Source organism: Primulina eburnea, chromosome 18 (assembly GCF_022965805.1).
Source record: "Primulina eburnea isolate SZY01 chromosome 18, ASM2296580v1, whole genome shotgun sequence".
NCBI classification, from domain to species: Eukaryota; Viridiplantae; Streptophyta; class Magnoliopsida; order Lamiales; family Gesneriaceae; genus Primulina; species Primulina eburnea.
Genome location: NC_133118.1, coordinates 30867031 through 30891589, shown reverse-complemented (window position 1 = coordinate 30891589; position 24559 = coordinate 30867031). Strand labels below are relative to the sequence as shown.

At 31.9% G+C, this 24559-nt stretch overlaps 2 protein-coding genes and 1 long non-coding RNA gene across 22 annotated transcripts in view; 2 read left to right on the top strand and 1 right to left on the bottom strand.

The window, feature by feature from the left end:
• Positions 1-7192, top strand: part of LOC140819801 (uncharacterized) — a 24501-nt gene extending 17309 nt beyond the window's left edge. For both annotated transcript variants that reach the window (XM_073180030.1, XM_073180029.1), the window contains exons 27-31: positions 21-300; positions 4478-4702; positions 5060-5566; positions 5960-6122; positions 6454-7192. In XM_073180030.1, coding sequence (XP_073036131.1) covers positions 21-300; positions 4478-4702; positions 5060-5566; positions 5960-6122; positions 6454-6707 — 1429 coding nt within the window. In that variant the 3' untranslated portion in view covers positions 6708-7192. The remainder of the gene's footprint in view (positions 1-20; positions 301-4477; positions 4703-5059; positions 5567-5959; positions 6123-6453) is intronic.
• Positions 5379-24559, bottom strand: LOC140819803 (uncharacterized). 19 transcript variants are annotated; one of them, XR_012115275.1, is made up of 9 exons: positions 20162-20613; positions 19318-19437; positions 18444-18563; positions 16126-16245; positions 14702-15362; positions 13228-13316; positions 12878-12951; positions 11805-11856; positions 5379-5518 (listed from the first exon to the last, which is right to left on the bottom strand). XR_012115275.1 is itself a non-coding variant. In XM_073180031.1 (7 exons), the coding sequence occupies exons 1-7, from the start codon at positions 20321-20323 to the stop codon at positions 15380-15382; spliced, it is 585 nt and encodes a 194-aa protein (XP_073036132.1). In that variant the 5' UTR covers positions 20324-20447; the 3' UTR covers positions 15271-15379. The 19 variants fall into 19 exon arrangements, 5 of the variants coding, with proteins under 5 accessions (XP_073036132.1, XP_073036137.1, XP_073036136.1 ...); XR_012115276.1 differs by lacking the exon at positions 19318-19437; XR_012115279.1 differs by lacking the exons at positions 5379-5518; positions 11805-11856; positions 12878-12951; ... (2 more) ...; positions 18444-18563; positions 19318-19437 and adding exons at positions 16954-17053; positions 17392-17504; positions 17615-17714; ... (1 more) ...; positions 22810-22929; positions 23739-24189 and having other exon boundaries at positions 16154-16190; positions 20162-20226.
• On the top strand, positions 20130-21429 carry LOC140819804 (uncharacterized). Its single transcript, XR_012115289.1, has 3 exons — positions 20130-20248; positions 21138-21213; positions 21304-21429. It is a non-coding gene; the product is annotated as an uncharacterized lncRNA (long non-coding RNA).

Below are 24559 nucleotides of genomic sequence, written 5' to 3'. Positions count from 1 at the left end.
TAACATATATTTCTTTTCAGTTATATACATCCTAATGGAAGAGAAGCTGTCCTAGAGATGCTCCATGCTATCATAAAGAAATTTCCTCGGAAGAAAGTAGATGAACAATCTCGAACATTTTTCTTTCATTTAGTTTTTTCGTTGGCCAATGATAAAGATAGCAAAGTTCGTTCTATGATTGCGGCTGTGATAAAATGTCTTATTGAGCGTGTGAGTCCAGATGCTCGTGGCTGCATTCTCCAATGCAGTGTGTCTTGGTACCTAGATGGTCAACAGAATCTGTGGGGTGCAGCGGCACAGGTAAGGTTAAGAAATTTTCATTGTTTTGATGTGCTTCTTGTCATTGTTTTGATGTGGTTTCTATATTCTGTCGGGGTGTAGCGGCGCAGGTAAGGTTAAGCTTTGTTATTGTTTTGATGCGCTTTCTATGTAAAATAATATTTTCGCTCATTTTTTATTGTCTCTTTATGAAACCTATTGGCATCTTCATTTTGTGTCCCCACAGTATGTGGTCAGGAGTTAGAAATCAATATTTACTGGTTATTCTCCTGAGAACTCCCTTCTTCATCTTTTTATGGTGGTGTTGTCTTCTAAAAATACAGTCATGCATGGTCATAATAATGGACAATTCTGTTTTATTTTGTTGTGCACATGTATATCTCTTCTTTGTCTCAAATTCGTTTATCTTTGGTTGGATGCCTGATACGATCGGTTAAGGGAGTTGAAGTGTTTAGAAAGGGTTGAATTAACACTTAAGATTTTTGTATTCTTTTCTAAAATGTGAATCAGTTGTTTGAAGAACTGATCCTAGAATCTTGTTTGTGGATATAAATCAGTCAACTGATAGCAGTGCGGACTAAGACTGGAATATAGATTGAATACTTGGTGTAAACTGAAATGATAACTGAAATAAACACGAGAGTTTTTGTGGATGCTCGGAGGCTTCAAATGCTCCTACGTCACCCCTTCTATCACAATTATATGATTTCACTAAAAGACTTTGATATATTATAACTGAATGTAATAATTCACTTCAATTGGTCTTATACGCTGTCAAACTGAAACTTTTATTTTAATAATTTTTTTACGGTAATAAACTGAAAGATGCTCTAACTTGTACCCTGAATGTTACTGATAAATATAAGGAACATAGAGCTTAAATGTACGATATGTAATCTGAGAATATGCTCGCGGAGTGTATCGCAGTAGTTTGATTACTTTGTGTGTTCTTGTTTTCAGTCACCAACCCTCTTTATATAGACTTCGATATCAACGGTCCTGTTGAAAGCATTTAATAGACATTCAATGACAAATATCCATTGAATCGTCGTGTAGTAACTTTATCCGACAGTAGTACGAGGTATTCAGACTGTTCTGTTATGTTACAACTGTTCTGCGTTGGTAAAACCTGTCAGTCTGTCTGCTGATACGTCAACCGATGACGTGACCAACTTATTAGAAACAAACTGATTAACCGATCAGTTCAACTGAACATTACCAGTTGTAGCTGATGTGCTATCAGTTACAAATACTTTAGTTTGATAAAGTTTATCCAGTTCAGTTCAACCGAAGTATTCAATTATGATTTCTTGACTGTTCGATCAGTTATATTCTTCAGTTCTCTTTGGATTAATTTGTCAAACTCTGAAATCTATAATATTCAACCATGCCACTCATGCCTGTTTAACTGCTGATTATCAGATTAGGATTCAACATTCCGTGTTTAACATGTGTTTTATTTCAATATATCTGTCTTCCTTCATACACGCAACATGTTATTCTTGTTCTTCAATTACTGAGTTTATTGTATCTGTTCAGAATCTGGATTGAAATGCTCAAGTTATAACATCCAGCCTTTTAACTTATAGTTGGTTTCTGTTAGAGTTTCTTCACTAAAAAGTTCATGGACTTCAAGACGAATAAGAGGGGTTTGGATGGTAGTTTTTTTTTTAAAAAAATTCCTGCAATTTATTAAGTTCATTTACTGTTGCACATTGTTGTACTATTCGAACCACAATCTTATCTTATTTTTTTTTTGATAGGAAACTTAGATTATATTGAATTAGAATAGTCCATTACAAAGCAAGCGAAAGAGTTTTCCGCCAAAATAAAGATAGTACGGCTAACGAATTAAAACGATACAAAATTCTAATCCCTAACCACATCTGAAATAGCTAAATGACCTAGTTCTTTGAAATGTCTAATTGACTGTGCCACCCTGAATTTCAGCAATTCCCACACTTCGTCCTCCGAGTTTGACGAGTCATTGAAAATTCTGTTTTTTCTCTCTAGCCATATACTCCAAAAAGTGTAATGGACGACCGTATACCAGAAAGTATTGACGATAGCCCTCCTTCGAAATCCCGGATCTATGATAAACATGTCTTTGGCCCTCCTCGGAAAAATCCAAAATAATCTCAGCTCTTGCAGGACCTTAATCCAAATGCTTCTTGAGAAAGAACAATGCACCAGTAAATGATCTTGATCCTCTTCGTGGTTGTGACATAAGCAGCACCACTGTGGCCGTAAAGCACATGATGGCCATCTTCTTTGAATCCACGAGAAAATTTGAATCTTTTGTGGGATAGGAACTTTCGAAATATGATGATATGGGTGAAAAACAGGAAAAATATGGAAAGGAAAGAATGACTCTTAAAAAGAACTGACTGAGAACAGACCCGAAGAATCACCCAACCCCACCTTTCTATCCTCCGAACCCAACTCGATAGTAACCGAATGAAGGACACCCATTAAATTTCCAAACTCCCCCAACTCTCTGTCATTAAGGTTTCTCCTAAAGCGCACGTCCCAGCAATAATTACGACTGTCACCCGACTCGAAAACCTCAAAAAAATTACAGATTGGTTTATTGATGACGGTGCAAATCGAAAACAAAGAAAGAAAACGATTTTTGAAACAAGGTCCCTCTCCCACCCAAACATACTCCCAAAACCTAATGAAATTACCCGCTCTCAAAACCAACCCACTCAACAGTTGAATTGCCGGGAAAGAACGAGAAATAAATTTCCAATGGCTATGAGAAGTCGTGTTCCTGGCCAATCCCAAATCCCATCCATTATCTTGAAGACCATAAATGCTTTTAATAACGTTCTTCCACAACTGCCCCTTTTCCTCAAATCCTCGCCACCACCATTTCCAACGCATTGTTTCTCAAACCAATATTCCCCAATCCAAGCCCACCCCTATCCTTCGGTCTGCAAACCATTTCCCCACCCACAACGTGACAACTCTTGTCCCCGTCCGCTCCATCCCACAAGAAATCTCTCATAAGTTTTTCCATTATTTTAGATACTTTTGTTGGCACTCGAAACAGGGACATGTAATAAGAAGGCATTGCGCCTAGCACAGCTTTTATCATGGTCAGCCGCCCACCTCTTGATAAGTACGATTTCTTCCAGCTTGATAGTTTTTTTGACATCTTAGTAAGGACCGGTTCCCAAAAATCAAGAGACATCGGTTTCCCTCCCAAAGGTAACCCAAGATACTTAATCGGCCAGTCATCTTTTTTGCACCCAATCCTCTCGGCCAAACAAAGCACTTCCTCTTCCTCACAACTAATCCCCAACACCACTCTCTTGTGAAAGTTGATCTTCAATCCCGATTTCAGCCCAAATAAATTGATTATTTCCACTAGCTTCCTCACATGTTCTTCCGTTTGTACTAAAAACAATGTATCATCAGCAAATTGAATATGCGAGACTTCCACATTACCCCTGCCAACCACCAATCCTCTTACCTCATTCAAAATCTTAGCCTTATCAACCATCCTTCCCAAAGCATCAATGACCAAGTTAAAGAGAAAAGGGGACAAAGGATCTCCTTGACGAAGTCCTCGTTCCCCTCTAAATTTCCCCCTTGGTTTTCCGTTAATAAAAATCGAGAACGAGATGTTTGACACACACCCTCTAATCCACCTTCTCCATCTTACTCCGAATCCTTTTTTCTCGAGCACGAAATCAAGAAATCTCCAATCAACATTGTCGTATGTCTTTTCCAAATCAACTTTAAGCACCCACCCCATTTTTTTCTTCTTACGGTATTCTTCGACCACTTCATTAGCAACAAGGCAACAATCCATTATCTGTCTTCCTTTGATAAAAGCACATTGATTGTTTGCGATTGTGAAGCTCAATACCTTTTTAAGTCTGGAGTAAAAATTGTCCGGGCTTGTAAAGCCCCTCTCAATGTGTGTATCAATTAACCAGTTCAGGGGAACCCGGCTCAGGACCCGGTTATCGGGGGAAGTAATATTTCTTTTGTTTTGCCTGGAATTGAAGCAATGTCATCTCATTCCTGACTAAAACCATCAATAAAATTCAGAAAAGAAAGTCCACATTTTGTAAAGCAAAATTAATCCCCCATTTCACAGAAACATTGAAGTCAAAATTTGTATTTGTGCTTTACCCTGTATTTTATGTTTCTGTGTGATTATCAACTTCTCAATTTTGTAAAACAGGCTCTGGGTTTGATAGTGGAAGTAATGGGAGGAGGTTTCAAGAAAAACATCGGTCTTGTACTTCCTGTCACGAGAAGGATTTTGCAGTCTGCACTCGCACATGGAGAACATAACATGTCAGACGAGCAAGTTGCTCCCTTTTGGAAGGAGGCGTATTATTCATTGGTTTTATTTGATAAGATCCTTCATCAATTCCATGACTTGTGCTTTGATAGCGATCTTGAGGTACATTTTATATTATATGTTGTACTATTTGTTCCTTAAATCAATCTCCAAATTTGAGTTGTATCTGTGGATAGAGTTGTTGAAGGTTATCTTTCATACTTGAAGCAATTTTAATGCATTCCATTTGGCGTTTAGACTATCATTTTGGAGGGCTGTGTGCTCACTTAAATAACCAGGTCACTTATTTTTGTGTTTTTAATTAAATTGTGGCACACATTTTAAGATTTATATGCTTGTGCTGATCTAAAAGGATCAAATTTTCTTGACATGGCATTTCAATATGACAAAGAAGTTATTTGCAGTAAGAAAGTCTTTTTCTTTATCTAATCCTGCTGTTCATTTACTGATTTCTGACAGGATATGTGGGAAATCATCTGTCAGTTCCTGTTGCATCCTCATTTGTGGTTACGCAACATATCGAACAGGATTTTGTCTTTGTACTTCACAGTAATTGATTCACGTACAAAAAACCATAAAATGCCAATGGAAACGTTCTTTCTGATGAAACCAAGCAGACTTTTCCTGGTAGCTGCATCTTTTTGTTCCCAACTGATGGCTCCATTGGCAGATGATGCAGCTTGCACTACTATCATGCAAAACCTTGTGTTTTCAATTTGTCATCTCCACTCCATTTTGGGAAAGAATGCTTGCATGGATGTTTCTAAATTCTGGTCCAGCCTTGAGAATTCCGCCCAAGACCAGTTTCACAAAGCTTTTACCATTCTTGATCCTTTAAAAGGAAGGAGGATACTTTTTTCTTTTACTTCTGATGTCTATGTTCAACGTGATCATAATCAGCATCCATTTATTTCCTATCTGCTTCAGAAATTGGGAAAATTATCATTTCAAATGGAGGCTGCACAGGTGTGCTTGACAAAACACAATAATAAATTTTACATTTTAAATTTTACTAAAATAAATTCAACAGGACTCCACTTTTATTTCTATGACAAAAACTTGTGTGAGACGGTCTCACGGGTCGTATTTTGTGAGACGGATCTTTATTTGGATAATCATGAAAAAATATTATTTTTTATACTAAGAATATTATTTTTTATTGTGAATATGAGAATGGTTGACCCGTCTCACAGATTGGAATCCGTGAGACGGTCTCACATGAGACATACTCTATTTCTATTGGGAGTGTATATCTAACCATTCATTTTCTTGTTCCAAGTAAAAACAAGTTTTTTATGCTTCTATATTGTATGAGCATTTACTAGTTTAACTAATCGTCTATAAAAACCTTCGTTGCAGATGAAAATTGTCTTCAACTGTTTCAAAACAATTTCGCCAGAGCTTCTTGGTTACTATGGCAAGGATTCACTTATTGCATATGACGATTCAGCTAGTTATGCCTATCAAATGCTGTTGCCTTTGTACAAAGTTTGTGAAGGGTATACTGGAAAAGTTGTTTCAGGTAACTTTTGTTTCTCCCATTTTGCTTCTTCTGGAGAGATTCCTGGCAAAAGTATTATACCGGATCTAAAAAACCAACTTAATACTGTTTTTTTCTCAAGTTTTATTTGTTACACGAGTTTAGGAAATTTTAAGTTGGACAATCGATGGATATCTTTATTTGTACTAAAGCTTCAATATATATCAGTGCATCCTATTAGTTACCTTGCTTCCAATAAGAAGCCTCTTCTCTTAAATTTATTCTAACGTGAGGTGAATAATGCCTAGAAAGTTTTCATTAGCATACCATCATTTTGATATGTCTCGGCTGACTTTTCTTTTTATCATTCCAGATGATCTGAAACAGTTAGCACACGAGGTTCGCGAAAGCATTAGAGTAATCATGGGGAACCATTTCATTCAAGTTTACAACCTAGTAAGAAAAAATCTCAAAGGAAAGAGGGACAAGAGGAAACAAGACGAGAAGATCATGGCTGTGGTCAATCCAGAACGAAATGCCAAGAGGAAACTTAGAATTGCAACGAAGCATCGAAACAATAAGAGAAGGAAAGTCATGTCCATGAAAATGGGAAGATGGATGCATTAAGATGAGGAAAATGTATGGGGTGGGACATTTTCTACAAGTGACAACATATATCATGGTAAATTTCCACCACTCATCAGTTGTCGATTCTACCAAGTTACTCGAAACTGGGTGGTTTTGTTGGATCTGGGCACAAGAACACCGGGGGATTATGTCATTGGTGAGCTATCAAGATGGACAAAAGGGTTTTAACTGTTGCAAATTATGCTCATTTCTTTTTGGCCATTTATTGGTTGCGACGCTGTCTATCTGCTGTTTGGGACGATGGTGTGCAGTTGGTAAATCTTATTATATTATTTATTTAGAGGGTGAGTTATACAAACCGTTGATTTGATTTGGTTCGTTGGTATGTCAATAAATCAAATTATATATTTGACCCTCACATTTATCCATTAAGAAAAATAAAATAAGGCGGTAAAGTTAATATAACCTTTGCTAACCTCTCAAGTCCCAACAACAGTTCCAGAACGTTCTTCACTGTAGAGAAGCCCATATGTATCTCCAATTTGTCTTCTTTGGAATTTTTTTAAATTAGTCTATGGAGAAAATTAAGTGTCTTTATCAATCTATCTCTATGTACTTGTAAAAGTATGCATGATGAGCTTTCAAATTGTGTATGAACATAGTTATCTTTCACGTGTTTACTTATTTTTATTATCAAGGAACATCGTAATTTTTATTATTTATATTTATATTTTAGTTTGTATGTAGCAAAAAAGTTCGTCCATATTTTTAAATGTTTGAGCTAATTTTAAAAAAAAAACGTACTGTTAACTTTACTTAATATTAATATCAATTATTTTTCATGTTGTAATCATTTTCTTGGAATTTCATTTAAATTCTAAATTAAATTAATTATGTTATTTATTGAGCTATTTAAATACATTCGATGAATTATTAAAAGTAAATTTTAAATCACTCTTATCAATTTTAAATTAAATAAAATGAATTGAATTGAAAATAAATTATATTTATATTTTATAATCCAAAATTTAATTGTGAATTTAAATATTATTGATCAAAAAATTACTAAATTTGAATAAGTAGTGCCTGTAAGTGTGTTGACAAACGAATCATTCATCTATCTACATTATATAATATGATACTAGAAAGATATTGTCGTAAAGCTGCTAAAATGAGAAATAAATACGTAGAAAATCAATTAATTTTTTCATTAGTTTTTTCCCACTGATTTTTTTAATAAATAAAATAAATTAAATTAAATGATTAATTGTTTTAATTACTCTCATATATTTTATTTTATTTAAGTCTTCCCATAATTATATATTATCAAATAATACTCAATTATAAAAATAATGCCATGAAAATTTATTTACATTTGTAGAATTATTTACATACACATATATAATGACAATTATATCGACAAAAAGATAATAAAACATTGACTAAAAAAATTCAATAAACACTTAATTTGAATAAAAAATATAATATATTTTGAGTTCAATCATACATGTTATTTTTGTAATAAAGTTCTTTAATAAATCGACTTTATTACAAAAAATATTTATCTTATGTAACATTGTTTATCTTTTTGGTGTGCAAATAAAGGCAAGTAGTGGTTGGTGTGAATTGTTGTTGAATCGGATAAATATGTGCAAATTTGAGTTGAAAGAATGTAAATTGAATAATTTGGTGCATATATTTGTTTAACTAATATGACAATTAATTGGTTCATAATGAAATGGTAATAAGTTATTTAATAGCGTACATGCATTAAATTTTTTATTAGGAAACTACATGTATTATGTTTTTTATTTATGATTTTTGCTATTGTTAATGTGAATATGAGTTAAACGAATTGATTTGTAATGATTTGAATAATATTAAATTTATATCCACTTCTTTACTTGTCATTGCATTGCACTGTATGCATTTACTAAGGATATCACTTCCTTATTTCTCCAAATGGATCAATTGAAGAAGGATCGAGTGACAGTTCCATCACTTTTTCAAACTCAGGACATGCTGATTAATCGAATGGATTTTGTGCAATCAACCATGACAAAGAGAATGGATTTGATGCAGGAATAAATGTTAAATGCTATATCACAAGTCACTTCTGAGGTCCGTATTCTGTCTAATAGAGTTGGTGGTGTTAACCAAAAGGGGGGAGAAGAGCAGCAAGAACAATCAAAGAAGAGACAGGTCAACCAACTGATCAAGAACTAGCTAATAAAAGAGCTAAGAAATAAAGATCAGTTAGAAAACAGTATCTATTCAGTTATTCTTTGATTTGGCAGAATTCTTTGATTCGGTTAGAAGACATATTCTTTCATTCTTTAACCGAATTTGTACAGTGAAAGATTATTTGCAAATGAAAGATTATTTTATCTATGAGGTTCAATTCATATGAGTTATTGTATTCTAAGTTTTGTCAAACACCTAAAAATGGGAAATTGTTGGAATCAGAATTTCGGAGTTTGACAAATTGAGCGTTTGAATATTACAGAACTGATCAACTCAACTGAACGTAACCTGAACTGAAATAACTCGAACTGAAGTTGCCCGACTGATAATTATTGCGCTAAACTATCGAAGGCAACTGAACGGATTAAACTAACTGAAGCGGTTTAGCGAACTGAACTATCGGTTAAGACTGATCAGTTACACTATCAGTTCATCGAATCGACTATAGAGTCAACTGATAAATCAGCTTGACACGTCATCAGTTAAGAGCGTAGCAAACAACCGAAAATTGGTACAAGAGCATACTGCAACTTGTAGTGGGAACACTGTATATTGGAATTCTACAGTGTACGATTGTCAGATGAATTTCGACGTGGCTACTCAGGACAAACCAATAGATATAAATTATTCAAATACATTCAATATTACTGTTAGAAGCAAAGCCTATAAATAGCTGAGAAGATCAGCTTGTCCCTCCAAGCTTATTTTCGAGTGGAAACCATATCTTCGTCTCAGATCTATGTTTCCACAGACGACGCCAATGATGATGACCAGGTGAATTAGGTTTGAGAGTATGCGTGTTAATTGAAAATGTCTGAATGAATTAATATCAAGCAAACCTGATATTGATAGGAGAGAAGTTGATCATAACTTTGTTTTTAGTGCCAAGCTGCTACTCATGACGAGATGATCGTCCATACTTCTATTCACTGATACTATCAAGTCTGACAACTCATACCTACTTCAACCTAGTCACATCACCCCCTTGCGCTGAAAGACCTCCCAATGATGATCAAGACGCCCGCCCCATACCTGTTAGCTCTTACTACCCGGGTTGATCTACGCGTTGATGGGCTTTGCTCAACCTTCTCGGCTTCTTAACTATCCAAAACCCAGACTAAACGATTAGTTCTGTCACCTAAACTGGGAAGATAATTTTGTGCGACAAATCTATTTCAGTGATAAGAGATTGTGGACTAGACTCGATACAGAAGAACATATTTCAGATTGATTGATTTTGTTTAATTAAAATCTGTTTGATTGTATTATATTTCATTCGATGTCTTCCGATTATAGTTCTAACTTGTAAGGGTGAGTTTGGTTTGAATGATAAAAGATTGATTAATAAATAATTAATCAGTGACAATCATTTGTTTTGATACGATTTTTAGCTTTTTTTTAGCACACAAAAATGGAGATAATTCAACCCTTTTTCGCCAAGTGATTAGTTTTGCAGTATCCATGACAACATATATTTGTACTATTTTATCCTTCATAAATTAATATAATATTAAACTAAGATTTTTCAGCATTTGTTTACTTACGCAAGAGGAAAACAAATAGAGAAATTGGAAACTGTAGTTAAATTCAAAATTCAAAATAATCAAATCAATAATAAAAATTTAAATAATGATAAAAAATTAAATAAACTAATAAGAAATTATTTAATAATAAAATTATTGATTAATTATAATTACAATTAATGATGAAACTATAATTAAATTATTGATTAAAAGAATATATATTTTAATTATAACGAGAATAATAATTGTATAAAAAATAAATTTTAGAAAATAAAAAATGAATTTTTAAAATTAATATCAGGATTGGTATAATAAAAAAATTTAATAATAAATAAAAAGAAATAATTTTTTGATAAATAATAACAATGACTAGTCGTAAGAAGAATAATTAGTAAAGTAAGAATGAATTAGTAACAAAATAATAAGAAATAATCAATGTGTAATAAACAAAGTCATTGTAAGTAATAAGAAATTATCATATAATAAATATTAACAAGGAAAAAAAGATAATAATTAATGATATGAAATGAATTGGTAATAAAATAATAAGAAAATAATAAATTAATTGAATATTTTTTAAAATTATTTATTTATTATTTTATTTCTCTATTATTTATTTATTTTTTGTTTGTTATATTTAGGTTAGGTAATTATATACACATATAGAGGATATTTTGATCATTTCAAGATAATATACAAAATTAATTAATAATTTTAAAATCATACAAAACATCATATATTTATCACTATCTCTCATTTTTTAATCACTCTAATATCTAATCATTTAGTTATATTATCATACATATCAAACAGATCCCAAGTGTTTGTGATAAGTAAATGTGAGATTTCAAAGACGAAATCTTTTAAGTGAGAAAGAAAAACGTAAGACCTACTGACCGTATTATTTAGAATCATGTGTAAACTCATAATAATCATATAATAACTACGATTCTCATAGTCAAGCTAAATCTAAGAGTAACGAATGATAATGTCTTTCAATATCAAATTAGTTTCATGCGACTTTTTTCTCTTTTTACATTCAATAGAACCCATTATTCTGGACGAAATTTGTAAAAATTTAACCAAGCCATTTAAAGAATTAGAAAAAAATCCGAATGCAGTCCAATAGTTTGACTTGGGAATTGAAAGAGAAAGAGGATACAAACTCTACCATCACAAACAATATGATGAGTTCCCATCAGTTTCAGAAAGTGTAAATAAAACAATATGATAGAAATGCCTTATTTTTAACAATTTCTTTTGAAATTTCAATAATTTTTCAATTTGAAAACTCGATTGAATTCCGAAAATATTTCACGAAATTTGTAGAAAATGGAAGAAATTATCATACGAGGAATTCGGAAAGTACCTCAACCGCCTGTACACATGCCAACTCCGGCTCCTCTGTTTTCTAGCAAAATCTTCCCGGTGTCCCATTTATATAGTGATGAGAAACAATGAAATTTGGAAATATGTGTATGCACAAACTTAAGTTTTTGGAAAGCTTGAATATTAATTGTATTTTTGTATTATGGAAAAAAACTTGTAAATATTCATTAATTCATTAATCATTAACTTTCTAGAATCTAAAAAAATTGTAAAAGTAGGAACTTTTAAACATCAATTTTCGTCAAATTTATAGAAAATAAAAATGTTAAAGCTAGAAATTTGAAAATGAAATAAAAAATTTATTTGTAAGGATTTAAAATAATAAAGAAAACCCAGGTGAGTATAATGTAAAACATATCAAATTTTCTCATAAATACTTCAAGAATAAAAAAATCGAAGGCTTAAATACAAAAAACCAAGAGATGAGAAAGCACACAGAGATTGAATAAAGACGATGTATCATAAAGTTTCCGAATCTGGTAGATCAAATTCTTAGGATATTATCAAAAGGAAAACACCAAAGCATAAGAAAATCTACAACAAACGTAATGTCTACCATTTACTTATAGCATATATCTCAAGTCCTCGCAATTAGTATAATCAACCATGCCATAATTGTATATGTAAATATAAATGACCATCCACTATCAGCCGACAACCATCCGAAATTAAAACAACCAAAAGTTCACGTATCAATTAAGAGGCTGTGCTTAAAGTTCTAAGGTCGTAACTAATAGAAAATTCAAGAATATGGAATCAAGCACATTAAAATTAACCGAGAAAAAAGAAAACTAAGTTTTCTTTCTGCGATGGACAGATTTAACTTGACTGTGTACCTAGTCCAAAATAAGGTTCAACTTACATTGGAACTCACAACGTTTTCTTTTTACAAATTAACTCATTCTTGTTTGGTTACCACAAGGAATAAGAATGATTTAAGAATATTTACAGCCAATTAACTCATTCCTTGTACCTATAAGCGTCTAGTTCACTTAAAGTGCACATAAAATTCAATAAAGTTCAAAATAAGAGAATACGCGATGCAAGGATTACCTACTCTTCCTCTAGGGGCCTCTGCTCCTACTGACACTCCTTCTTCAGCTTCTTACTGGACTACCCTTGTATCCCTTAACCAAAAGTTAATGGTGAAACCAAGCACACACCCAAATAAAAAATTACAGTTCATGGTTTTTAGCATTATAGAATTTACAAAGACATCAAAGAAGTTTCCATTCACCATATTCCGTAACAGCAAGTAGTGAAGTTCATTTATTTTTTCATATGTTGCATTTTAAAATCCAAGCAAGTTTGCAAACATAAGAGAGAACCGGAAGGTGAAAAATTAAAATTTAAGGTCGTTCAAAAAAAAATTAAAAAAAAAATTGAAGTCGAAAACAAAATACCTGGGAAAGCATAGATTGAATAAAGACTTTACCCAGATACAAGTTCTGGTCCAAGAATTCCTAAACTCGGTATCATCAAGTTTCCAAATCTGATTGATCAAATACTTTGGATATCATCAAAAGGCAAACACCAAAAGCATAAGTAAATCTACAGCAAATGTCTACCATTTACTTATAGCATATGTCTCAAGTCCTCACAATTAGTATGATAACCAGGCCACAAGTTCTTGTTTTAATAGAAGGTTTCGGTGTGAAAAAATTCAGGAGTTGCTCAGATTCAGACAACAAATGTGCAAAAGTTGACCGTCATTCATGACCAAAATGTCAATTTTTTGTTCATTAAACTTCAAAATGATATATCTGAGAAGGAAAAAATTTAATGAAAAAAACAAATGCACGTGATTTAATGGTCTATAAAAAGCTGAAAACGGGACCGTTAGCGACGTAAGTCGAACGGAATATTCAATATTAATTATGTTTATTTTTTGAAAAAGAATGAGAAAAATTATCTATCATCCAATTTATGTTGCGATGATCAATAGAAAGGTAAAAATAAACAAGCTGATCATTTGAAAAAAACTATTCGAAAAAAATTATAAATTTAATGTTATATGAAAATTTTACATGACAAGGCTTTAAAAATTAAGGTTATAAAGACTGAATAATTCATATGCATATTAGGCTAAAGATTTCATTATGTACATGTAAGTATAAATGACCATCCACAATCAACTGACAACCATTCCAAACCAAAACAAACAAAAGTTCACGAATAGATTAAGAGGCTCTGCTTAAAGTTCTAAGGTCGTAACTAAAAGAAAATTCAAGAATATGGAATCAAGACATTAAAACTGACTGGGAAAATAGAAAACTAAGTTTTCGATCTGCGATGGACAGAGTTAACTTGACTGTACCTAGTCTAAAATAAGGTTCAACCTACATTGAAACTCATAACGTTTTCTTTTTACAAATTAACTCATTCTTGTCAGGTTTTACAGCCAATTAACTCATTCCTTGTACCTATAAGTGTCTAGTTCACTTAAAGTGAGCATAAAATTCAATAAAGTTCAAAATAAGAGAATACACGACGCAAGGATTACATACTCTTCCTCTAGGGGTCTCTGCTCCTAGAGAATAAAATCTGTACATCGTTTCTTTTGGGTAACCCAACTATCCGTACATCTTACCGGACTACCCTTGTATCCCTTAACCAAAAGTTAATGGTGAAACCAAGCACACACCTGAATAAAAAATTACAGCTCATGGTTTTTAGCATTATCGAATTTACAAAGACATCAGATAAATTTCAATTCACCATATTCTCTAACAGCAAGTAGTGAAGTTCATTTATTCTGTCATGTGTTCCACTTTAAAATCCAAGCAAGTTTGCAAACATAAGCGAGAACCGAAAGGTGAAAAATTTAAATTTTAAGATCAGTCAAATTGGAAAGCATAGATTGAATAAAGAATTTACCCAGATATAAGTTCTAGTCCAAGAATTTCTAAACTCGGTATCATCAAGTTTCCAATCTGATTGATCAAATAGTTCGGATATTATCAGAAGGCAAACAAAGTAAGAAATGATCAGCTTCAAAAGTTTTGGAACATGATTATCAGAATATGCGGATACTGAAATTTAATATAAAGCTTCGAAGTAAGAAATTTATTGTGATAGGAAGAGAAGACACGAACCTAATCAAGCACCGTCGATTCTTGACTACAGAAAAGTACAACATTGTGAAATGAAACAAAATTGCGGTAAAATATATATTTGTAAGGATATAAAAAAAAACACCACTGAGCATCCTGCAATACACATCAAATTTTCTCAAGAATACATTAAAAAAACCAAACCAATTTATGATATCATCAATAATGATTGCAAACTGAAATATTTTCAAGTACTACAATATAAATATGATGATATATGAAACTTTTCGTACTTTATAAACATCACAGGGATTTGCAATTTATGATTTTGATTTTCTATAAATCACGAAAATAACTATTGCAAACTGTAATACTTTCTTACACTCCATTATAAATTTAATGATATATGAAATTTTATACCGTAGCAGGTAACACCCCATTAAGGCCAGCGCCAAACCTCTCAAGAAGCATGATTTCCCAGTTAACTTCAAAATTGAAATCATTAAATAACGATGCATAACTGCATTGCAAAAAAATCAACATAAACAAGCAACATCAACATAACAAGGTCAAAACATCTTCAAGAAAGCAATTCGCTGGTGTTTCATCGGTATTTCAGGTATGTCATCGATAAATTTGAGAAAAAAATCATCTAATTAAAGAACTCCGTCGCTATTGGTCCACAAAAAATTTCAACACAATGCTGAATACCAGAAACAAAATTAAAAGTTCAAAACTCGGTGTAATGATCAGCTTCAAAAGTTTTGGAACATGATGATCAGAATATGCGGATACTGAAGTTTAATATAAAGCTTCGAAGTAACAAATTTATTTTGATAGGAAGAGAAGATGCGGACCTAATCAAGCACCGTCGATTCTTGACTACAGAAAAGTACAACATTTGTGAAATGAAACAAAATTGCGATAAAATAACTAATTGTAAGGATATAAAAAAAACCCCACTGAGTATCCTGCAAGACACATCAAATTTTGTCAAGAATACATAAAAAAACCAAACCAATTTATAATATATTTTTTTACATTAATCATCAATAGTGATAGCAGACTGAAATATTTTCTAGTACTGCAATATAAATATGATGATATATGAAACTTTTCTTACTTTATAAACATCACAGTGGTTTCCAATTTATGATTTTGATTTTCTATAAATCATGAATAACTATTGCAAACTGTAATACATTCTTGCACGCCATTATAAATTTAATGATATATGAAATTTTATACCGTAACAGGTAACACCTCATTAAGGCCAGCGCCAAACCCCTCAAGAAGCATGATTTCCCAGTTAACTTCAAAATTGAAAACAAGAACGTTAGCGAAGATCATTAAATAACCGATGCATGCCTGCATTGCAAAAAATCAACTTAAACAAGCAACATCAACATAACAAGGTCAAAACATCTTCAAGAAAGCAATTAACTGGTGTTTCATCGGTATTTCAGGTATGTCATGGATAAATTTGAGAAAACAAATCATCTAATTACAGAACCCCGTCGCTATTGGTCCACAAAAAATTTCTACACAATGCTGAATACCAACTCGGTGTAATGATCAGCTTCAAAAGTTTTGGAACATGATGATCAGAATATGCGGATACTGAAATTTAATATAAAGCTTCGAAGTAAGAAATTTATTGTGATAGGAAAAGAAAACACGAACCTAATCAAGCACCGTCGATTCTTGACTACAGAAAAGTACAACATTGTGAAATGAAACAAAATTCCGATAAAATATTTATTTTTAAGGATTTATAAAAAACCCCACTGAGCATCCTGCAATACACATCAAATTTTCTCAAGAATACATTACAAAAACCAAACCAATTTATGATATATTTTTTTACATTAATCGTCAATAATGATAACAAACTGAAATATTTTCTAGTACTACAATATAAATATGATGATATATGAAACTTTTCTTACTTTATAAACATCACAGGGATTTGCAATTTATGATTTTGATTTTCTGTAAATCATGAAAATAACTATTCCAAACTGTAATACTTTCTTGCACTCCATTATAAATTTAATGATATATGAAATTTTATACCGTAGCAGGTAACAACTCATTAAGGCCAGCGCCAAACCTCTCAAGAAGCATGATTTCCCAGTTAACTTCAAAATTGAAATCATTAAATAACGATGCATGCCTGCATTGCAAAAAAATCAACATAAACAAGCAACATCAACATAACAAGGTCAAAACATCTTCAAGAAAGCAATTCGCTGGTGTTTAATCGGAATTTCAGGTATGTCATCGATAAATTTGAGAAAAACAATCATCTAATTACAGAAAACCTTCGCTATTGGTCCACAAAAAATTTCAACACAATGCTGAATACCAGAAACAAAATTAAAAGTTCAAAACTCGGTGTAATGATGAGCTTCAAAAGTTTTGGAACATAATGATCAGAATATGCGGATACTGAAATTTAATATAAAGCTTCGAAGTAAGAAATTTATTGTGATAGGAAGAGAAGACACGAACCTAATCAAGCACCGTCGATTCTTGACTACAGAAAAGTACAACATTGTGAAATGAAACAAAATTGCGGTAAAATATCTATTTGTAAGGATATAAAAAAAACCCCACTGAGCATCCTGCAATACACATCAAATTTTCTCAAGAAAACATTAAAAAAACCAAACCAATTTATGATATATTTTTTACATTAATCATCAATAATGATTGCAAACTGAAATTTTTACACCTTAGCAGGTAACGCCTCATTAAGGCCAGCGCCAAACCTCTCAAGAAGCATGATTTCCTAGTTCACTTCAAAATTGAAATCATTAAATAACGATGCATGCCTGCATTGCAAAAAAATCAACATAAACAAGCAACATCAACATAACAAGGTCAAAACATCTTCAAGAAAGCAATTCGCTGGTGTTTAATCGGTATTTCCGGTATGTCATCGATAAATTTGAGAAAAACAATCATCTAATTACAGAAATCCGTCGCTATTGGTCCACAAAAAATTTCAACACAATGCTGAATACCAGAAACAAAATTAAAAGTTCAAAACTCGGTGTAATGATCAGCTTCCAAAGTTTTTCGACATGATGATCAGAATATGTGTACACTGAAGTTTATTATAAAGCTTTGAAATAAGAAATTTATTGTGAAAGGAAGAGAAGACGCCAACCTAATCAAGCAACGTCGATTCTTGACTACATAAAAGTACAACATTGTGAAATGAAACAAAATTGCGATAAAATAACTATTTGTAAGGATTTAAAAAGAACCCCACTGAGCATCCTGCAATACACATCAAATTTTCTCAAGAATACATTAAAAAAACAAAACCAATTTATGATATACTTGTTTACATTAATCATTAATAATGATAGCAAACTGAAATATTTTCTAGTACTACAATATAAATATGATGATATATGAAACTTTTCATACTTTATAAACATCACAGGAATTTCCAATTTATGATTTTGATTTTCTATAAATCATGAATAACTATTGCAAACTGTAATACTTTCTTGCATTCCATTATAAATTTAATGATATATGAAATTGTATACTGTAGCAGGTAACACCTCATTATGGCCAGCGCCAAACCTCTCAAGAAGCATGATTTCCCATTTAACTTCAAAATTGAAAACCAGAATGTCAGCGAAGATCATTAAATAACCGACGCATGCCTACATTGCAAAAAAATCAACATAAACAAGCAACATCAACATAACAAGGTCAAAACATCTTCAAGAAAGCAATTAACTGGTGTCTCATCGGTATTTCAGGTATGTCATCGATAAATTTGAGAAAAAAATCATCTAATTACAGAACTCCGTCGCTATTGGTCCACAAAAAATTTCAACCCAATGCTTAATACCAGAAACAAAATTTAAAGTTCAAAACTCGGTGTAATGATCAGCTTCAAAAGTGTTTCAACATGATGATCAAAATATGCGAACACCGAAGTTTAAAATAAAGCTTCGAAGTAAGAAATTTATTGTGATAGGAAGAGAAGGAAGAGAAGACGCAAACCTAATCAAGCATCGTCGATTCTTTACTACAGAAAAGTACAACATTGTAAAATGAAACAAAATTGCGATATAATAACTATTTGTAAGGATTTAAAAAGAACCCCACTGAGTATCCTGCAATACAAATCAAATTTTCTCAAGAATACATTAAAAAAAGAAAACCAATTTATGATATATTTGTTTACATTAACCATCAATAATGATTACAAACTGAAATATTTTCTAGTACTACAAAATAAATATGATGATATATGAAACTTTTCATACTTTAGAAACATCACAGGAATTTCCAATTTATGATTTTGATTTTCTATAAATCATGAATATCAAAATCATGAATAACTATTGCAAACATGTAATACTTTCTTGCACTCCATTAAAAATTTAATAATATATGAAATTTATATACCTTAGCAGGTAACGCCTCATTAAGGCCAGCGCCAAACCTCTCAAGAAGCATAATTTCCCAGTTAACTTCAAAAATGAAAACCAGAACGTTAGCGAAGATCATTATATAACCGATGCATGCCTGCATTGTAAAAAAATTAACATAAACAAGCAACATCAACATAACAAGGTCAAAACATCTTCAAGAAAGAAATTCGCTGGTGTTTCATCGGTATTTCAGGTATGTCAACGATAAATTTGAGAAAAAAAATTATATAATTACAGAAATCCGTCGCTATTGGTCCAAAAAAAATTTCAACACAATGCTGAATACCAGAAACAAAATTATAAGTTCAAAACTCGGTGTAATGATCAGCTTAAATAGTTTTGGAACAAGAATATGCGGATACTGAAGTTCAATATAAAGCTTCGAAGTAACAAATTTATTTTGATAGGAAGAGAAGACGCGAACCTAATCAAGCACCGTCGATTCTTGACTACAGAAAAGTACAACATTTGTGAAATGAAACAAAATTGCGATAAAATAACTATTTGTAAGGATATAAAAAAAACCCCACTGAGTATCCTGCAGTACACATTAAATTTTATCAAGAATACATTAAAAAAACCAAACAAATTTATGATATATTTTTTTACATTAATCATCAATAATGATAGCAAACTGAAATATTTTCTAGTACTACAATATAAATATGATGATATATGAAACTTTTCGTACTTTATAAATATCACAAGCGATTTCCAATTTATGATTTTGATTTTCTATAAATCATGAATAACTATTGCAAACTGTAATACTTTCTAGCATTCCATTATAAATTTAATGATATATGAAATTTTTATACCTTAGCAGGTAACGCCTCATTAAGGCCAGCGCCAAACCTCTCAAGAAGCATGATTTCCCAGTTAACTTCAAAAATGAAAACCAGAACGTTAGCGAAGATCATTAAATAACCGATGCATGCGTGCATTGCAAAAAAATCAACATAAACAAGCAACATCAACATAACAAGGTAAAAACATCTTCAAGAAAGCAATTCGCTGGTGTTTCATCGGTATTTCAGGTATGTAAACGATAAATTTGAGAAAAAAATCATCTAATTACAGAAACCCGTCGCTATTGGTCCAAAAAAATTTCAACACAATGCTGAATACCAGAAACAAAATTAAAAGTTCAAAACTCGGTGTAATGATCAGCTTAAATAGTTTTGGAACAAGAATATGTGGATACTAAAGTTTAATATAAAGCTTCGAAGTAAAAAATTTATTGTGATAGGAAGACAAGACGCGAACCTAATCAAGCACCGTCGATTCTTGACTACAGAAAACATTTTGCGATAAAATAACTATTTTTAAGGATATAAAAAAAACCCCACTGAGTATCCTGCAATACACATCAAATTTTATCAAGAATACATTAAAAAAATCCAAACCAATTTATGATATATTTTTTTACATTAATCATCAATAATGATAGCAAACTGAAATATTTTCTAGTACTACAATATAAATATGATGATATATGAAACTTTTCATACTTTATGAATATCACAGGGATTTCCAATTTATGATTTTGATTTTCTATAAATCATGAATAACTATTGCAAAATGTAATACTTTCTTGCATTCCATTATAAATTTAACGATATATGAAATTTTTATACCTTAGCAGGTAACTATTGCAAACGGTAATACTTTCTTGCATTCCATTATATATTTAACGATATATGAAATTTTTACTTTAGCAGGTAACGCCTCATTAAGGCCAGCTCCAATCCTCTCAAGAAGCATGATTTGCCAAAATGAAAACCAGAACGTTAGCGAAGATCATTAAATAACCGATGCATGCCTGCATTGCAAAAAAATTAACATAAACAAGCAACATCAACATAACAAGGTCAAAACATCTTCAAGAAAGCAATTCGCTGGTGATGCATGCCTGCATTGCAAAAAAATCAACATAAACAAGCAACATCAACATAACAAGGTCAAAACATCTTCAAGAAAGCAATTCACTGGTGTTTCATCGGTATTTCAGGTATGTCATCGATAAATTTGAGAAAAAAATCATCTAAATAAAGAACTCCGTCGCTATTGGTCCACAAAAAATTTCAACACAGTGATGAATACCAGAAACAAAATTAAAAGTTCAAACTTCAAAAGTTTTGGAACATGATGATCAGAATATGCGGATACTGAAGTTTAATATAAAGCTTCGAAGTAACAAATTTATTTTGATAGGAAGAGAAGACGCGAACCTAATCAAGCACCGTCGATTCTTGACTACAGAAAAGTACAACATTTGTGAAATGAAACAAAATTGGGATAAAATAACTATTTGTAAGGATATAAAAAAAACCCCACTGAGTATCCTGCAAGACACATCAAATTTTATCAAGAATACATTAAAAAAACCAAACCAATTTATGATATATTTTTTTACATTAATCATCAATAGTGATAGCAGACTGAAATATTTTCTAGTACTGCAATATAAATATGATGATATATGAAACTTTTCTTACTTTATAAACATCACAGGGATTTCCAATTTATGATTTTGATTTTCTATAAATCATGAATAACTATTGCAAACTGTAATACATTCTTGCACTCCATTATAAATTTAATGATATGTGAAATTTTATACCTTAGCAGGTAACGCCTCATTAAGGCCAGCGCCAAACCTCTCAAGAAGCATATTTTCCTAGTTAACTTCAAAATTGAAAACCAGAAACTTAGCAAAGATCATTAAATAACCGATGCATGCCTGCATTGCAAAAAAATCAACATAAACAAGCAACATCAACATAACAAGGTAAAAACATCATCAAGAAAGCAATTCGCTGGTGTTTCATCGGTATTTCAGGTATGTAAACGATAAATTTGAGAAAAAAAATCATCTAATTACAGAAACCCGTCGCTATTGGTCCAAAAAAAATTTCAACACAATGCTGAATACCAGAAACAAAATTAAAAGTTCAAAACTCGGTGTAATGATCAGCTTAAATAGTTTTGGAACAAGAATATGTGGATACTGAAGTTTAATATAAAGCTTCGAAGTAAAAAATTTATTAAGATAGGAAGAGAAGACGCGAACCTAATCAAGCACCGTCGATTCTTGACTACAGAAAAGTACAACATTGTGAAATTAAACAAAATTGCGATAAAATAACTATTTGTAAGGATATAAAAAAAACCCCACTGAGTATCCTGCAATACACATCAAATTTTATCAAGAATACATTAAAAAAATCCAAACCAATTTATGATATATTTTTTTACATTAATCATCAATAATGATAGCAAACTGAAATATTTTCTAGTACTACAATATAAATATGATGATATATGAAACTTTTCATACTTTATGAATATCACACGGATTTCCAATTTATGATTTTGATTTTCTATAAATCATGAATAACTATTGCAAACTGTAATACTTTCTTGCATTCCATTACAAATTTAACGATATATGAAATTTTTATACCTTCGCAGGTAACGCCTCATTAAGGCCAGCTCCAAACCTCTCAAGAAGCATGATTTGCAAGTCAACTTCAAAAATGAAAACCAGAACGTTAGCGAAGATCATTAAATAACCGATGCATGCCTGCATTGCAAAAAAATCAACATAAACAAGCAACATCAACATAACAAGGTCAAAACATCTTCAAGAAAGCAATTCGCTGGTGGTGCATGCCTGCATTGCAAAAAAATCAACATAAACAAGCAACATCAACATAACAAGGTCAAAACATCTTCAAGAAAGCAATTCGCTGGTGTTTCATCGGTATTTCAGGTATGTCATCGATAAATATGAGAAAAATATCATCTAATTAAAGAACTCCGTCGCTATTGGTCCACAAAAAATTTCAACACAATGCTGAATACCAGAAACAAAATTAAAAGTTCAAAACTCGGTGTAATGATCAGCTTAAATAGTTTTGGAACAAGAATATGTGGATATTGAAGTTTAATATAAAGCTTCGAAGTAAAAAATTTATTGTTATAGGAAGAGAAAACGCGAACCTAATCAAGCACCGTCATTCTTGACAACAGAAAAGTACAACATTGTGAAATTAAACAAAATTGCGATAAAATAACTATTTGTAAGGATATAATAAAAGACCCACTGAGTATCCTGCAATACACATCGAATTTTATCAAGAATACATTAAAAAAACCAAACCAATTTATGATATTTTTTTACATTAGTCATCAATAATGATAGCAAAATGAAATATTTTCTAGTACTACAATATAAATATGATGATATATGAAACTTTTCATACTTTATAAACATCACAGGGATTTCCAATTTATGATTTTGGATTTTCTATAAATCATGAATAACTATTGCAAACTGTAATACTTTCTTGCACTCCATTATAAATTTAACGATATATGAAATTTTTATACCATAGCAGGTAACGCCTCATTAAGGCCAGCTCCAAACCTCTCAAGAAGCGTGATTTGCCAGTTAACATCAAAAATGAAAACCAGAACGTTAGCGAAGATCATTAAATAACCGATGCATGCTTGCATTGCAAAAAAATCAACATAAACAAGCAACATCACCATAACAAGGTCAAAACATCTTCAAGAAAGCAATTAACTGGTGTTTCATCGGTATTTCAGGTATGTCATCGATAAATTTGAGAAAAAAAAATCATCTAATTACAGAACTCCATCGCTATTGGTCCACAAAAAATTTAAACACAATGCTGAATACCAGAAACAAAATTAAAAGTTCAAAATTCGGTGTAATGATCAGCTTCAGAAGTTTTGCAACATGATGATCAGAATATGCGAACACTGAAGTTTAATATAAAGCTTCGAAGTAAGAAATTTATTGTGATAGGAAGAGAAGACGCGAACCTAATCAAGAATCGTTGATTCTTGAATGCCATGAAATCTGTCCAACTCGATGCGAGAAGTAGGGAGAGAGGAGTGGAGACGGATAATCGATAAGAACGTTAGGTTTGAAAATTGTGTTGAATTTGGGGGAAAGCATCGAATGGGTCTTCTCACCTTTTCAAAAACTCGATTCTTGAACGCCGGAGAAATCTGTCCAACTTGAAGCGCGAATTCGGGGGAGAGGAGCGGAGAGTGATAATGGATCAATGGGTTTTTTAAAGCCACTCGATTCTTGAACGCCGGAGAAATCTGTCCAACTTGAAGCGCGAATTTGGGGGAGAGGAGCGGAGAGGGATAATGGGATCAATGGGTATTGAAGTGAA

What these genes read in the sequence shown, in the direction of transcription:
- LOC140819803 (XM_073180031.1), bottom strand. Translation starts at nt 20,323, where the DNA reads ATGTTGATGTTGCTTGTTTATGTTGATTTTTTTGCAATGCACGCATGC. An exon ending in ATGAGGCGTTACCTGCTAAG is followed by an intron (nt 19,438 to 20,161) that starts GTATAAAAATTT and finishes TTTACAATGCAG; the next exon opens with GCATGCATCGGTTATATAAT. An exon ending in ATGAGGCGTTACCTGCTAAG is followed by an intron (nt 17,054 to 17,614) that starts GTGTAAAAATTT and finishes TTTGCAATGCAG; the next exon opens with GCATGCATCGTTATTTAATG.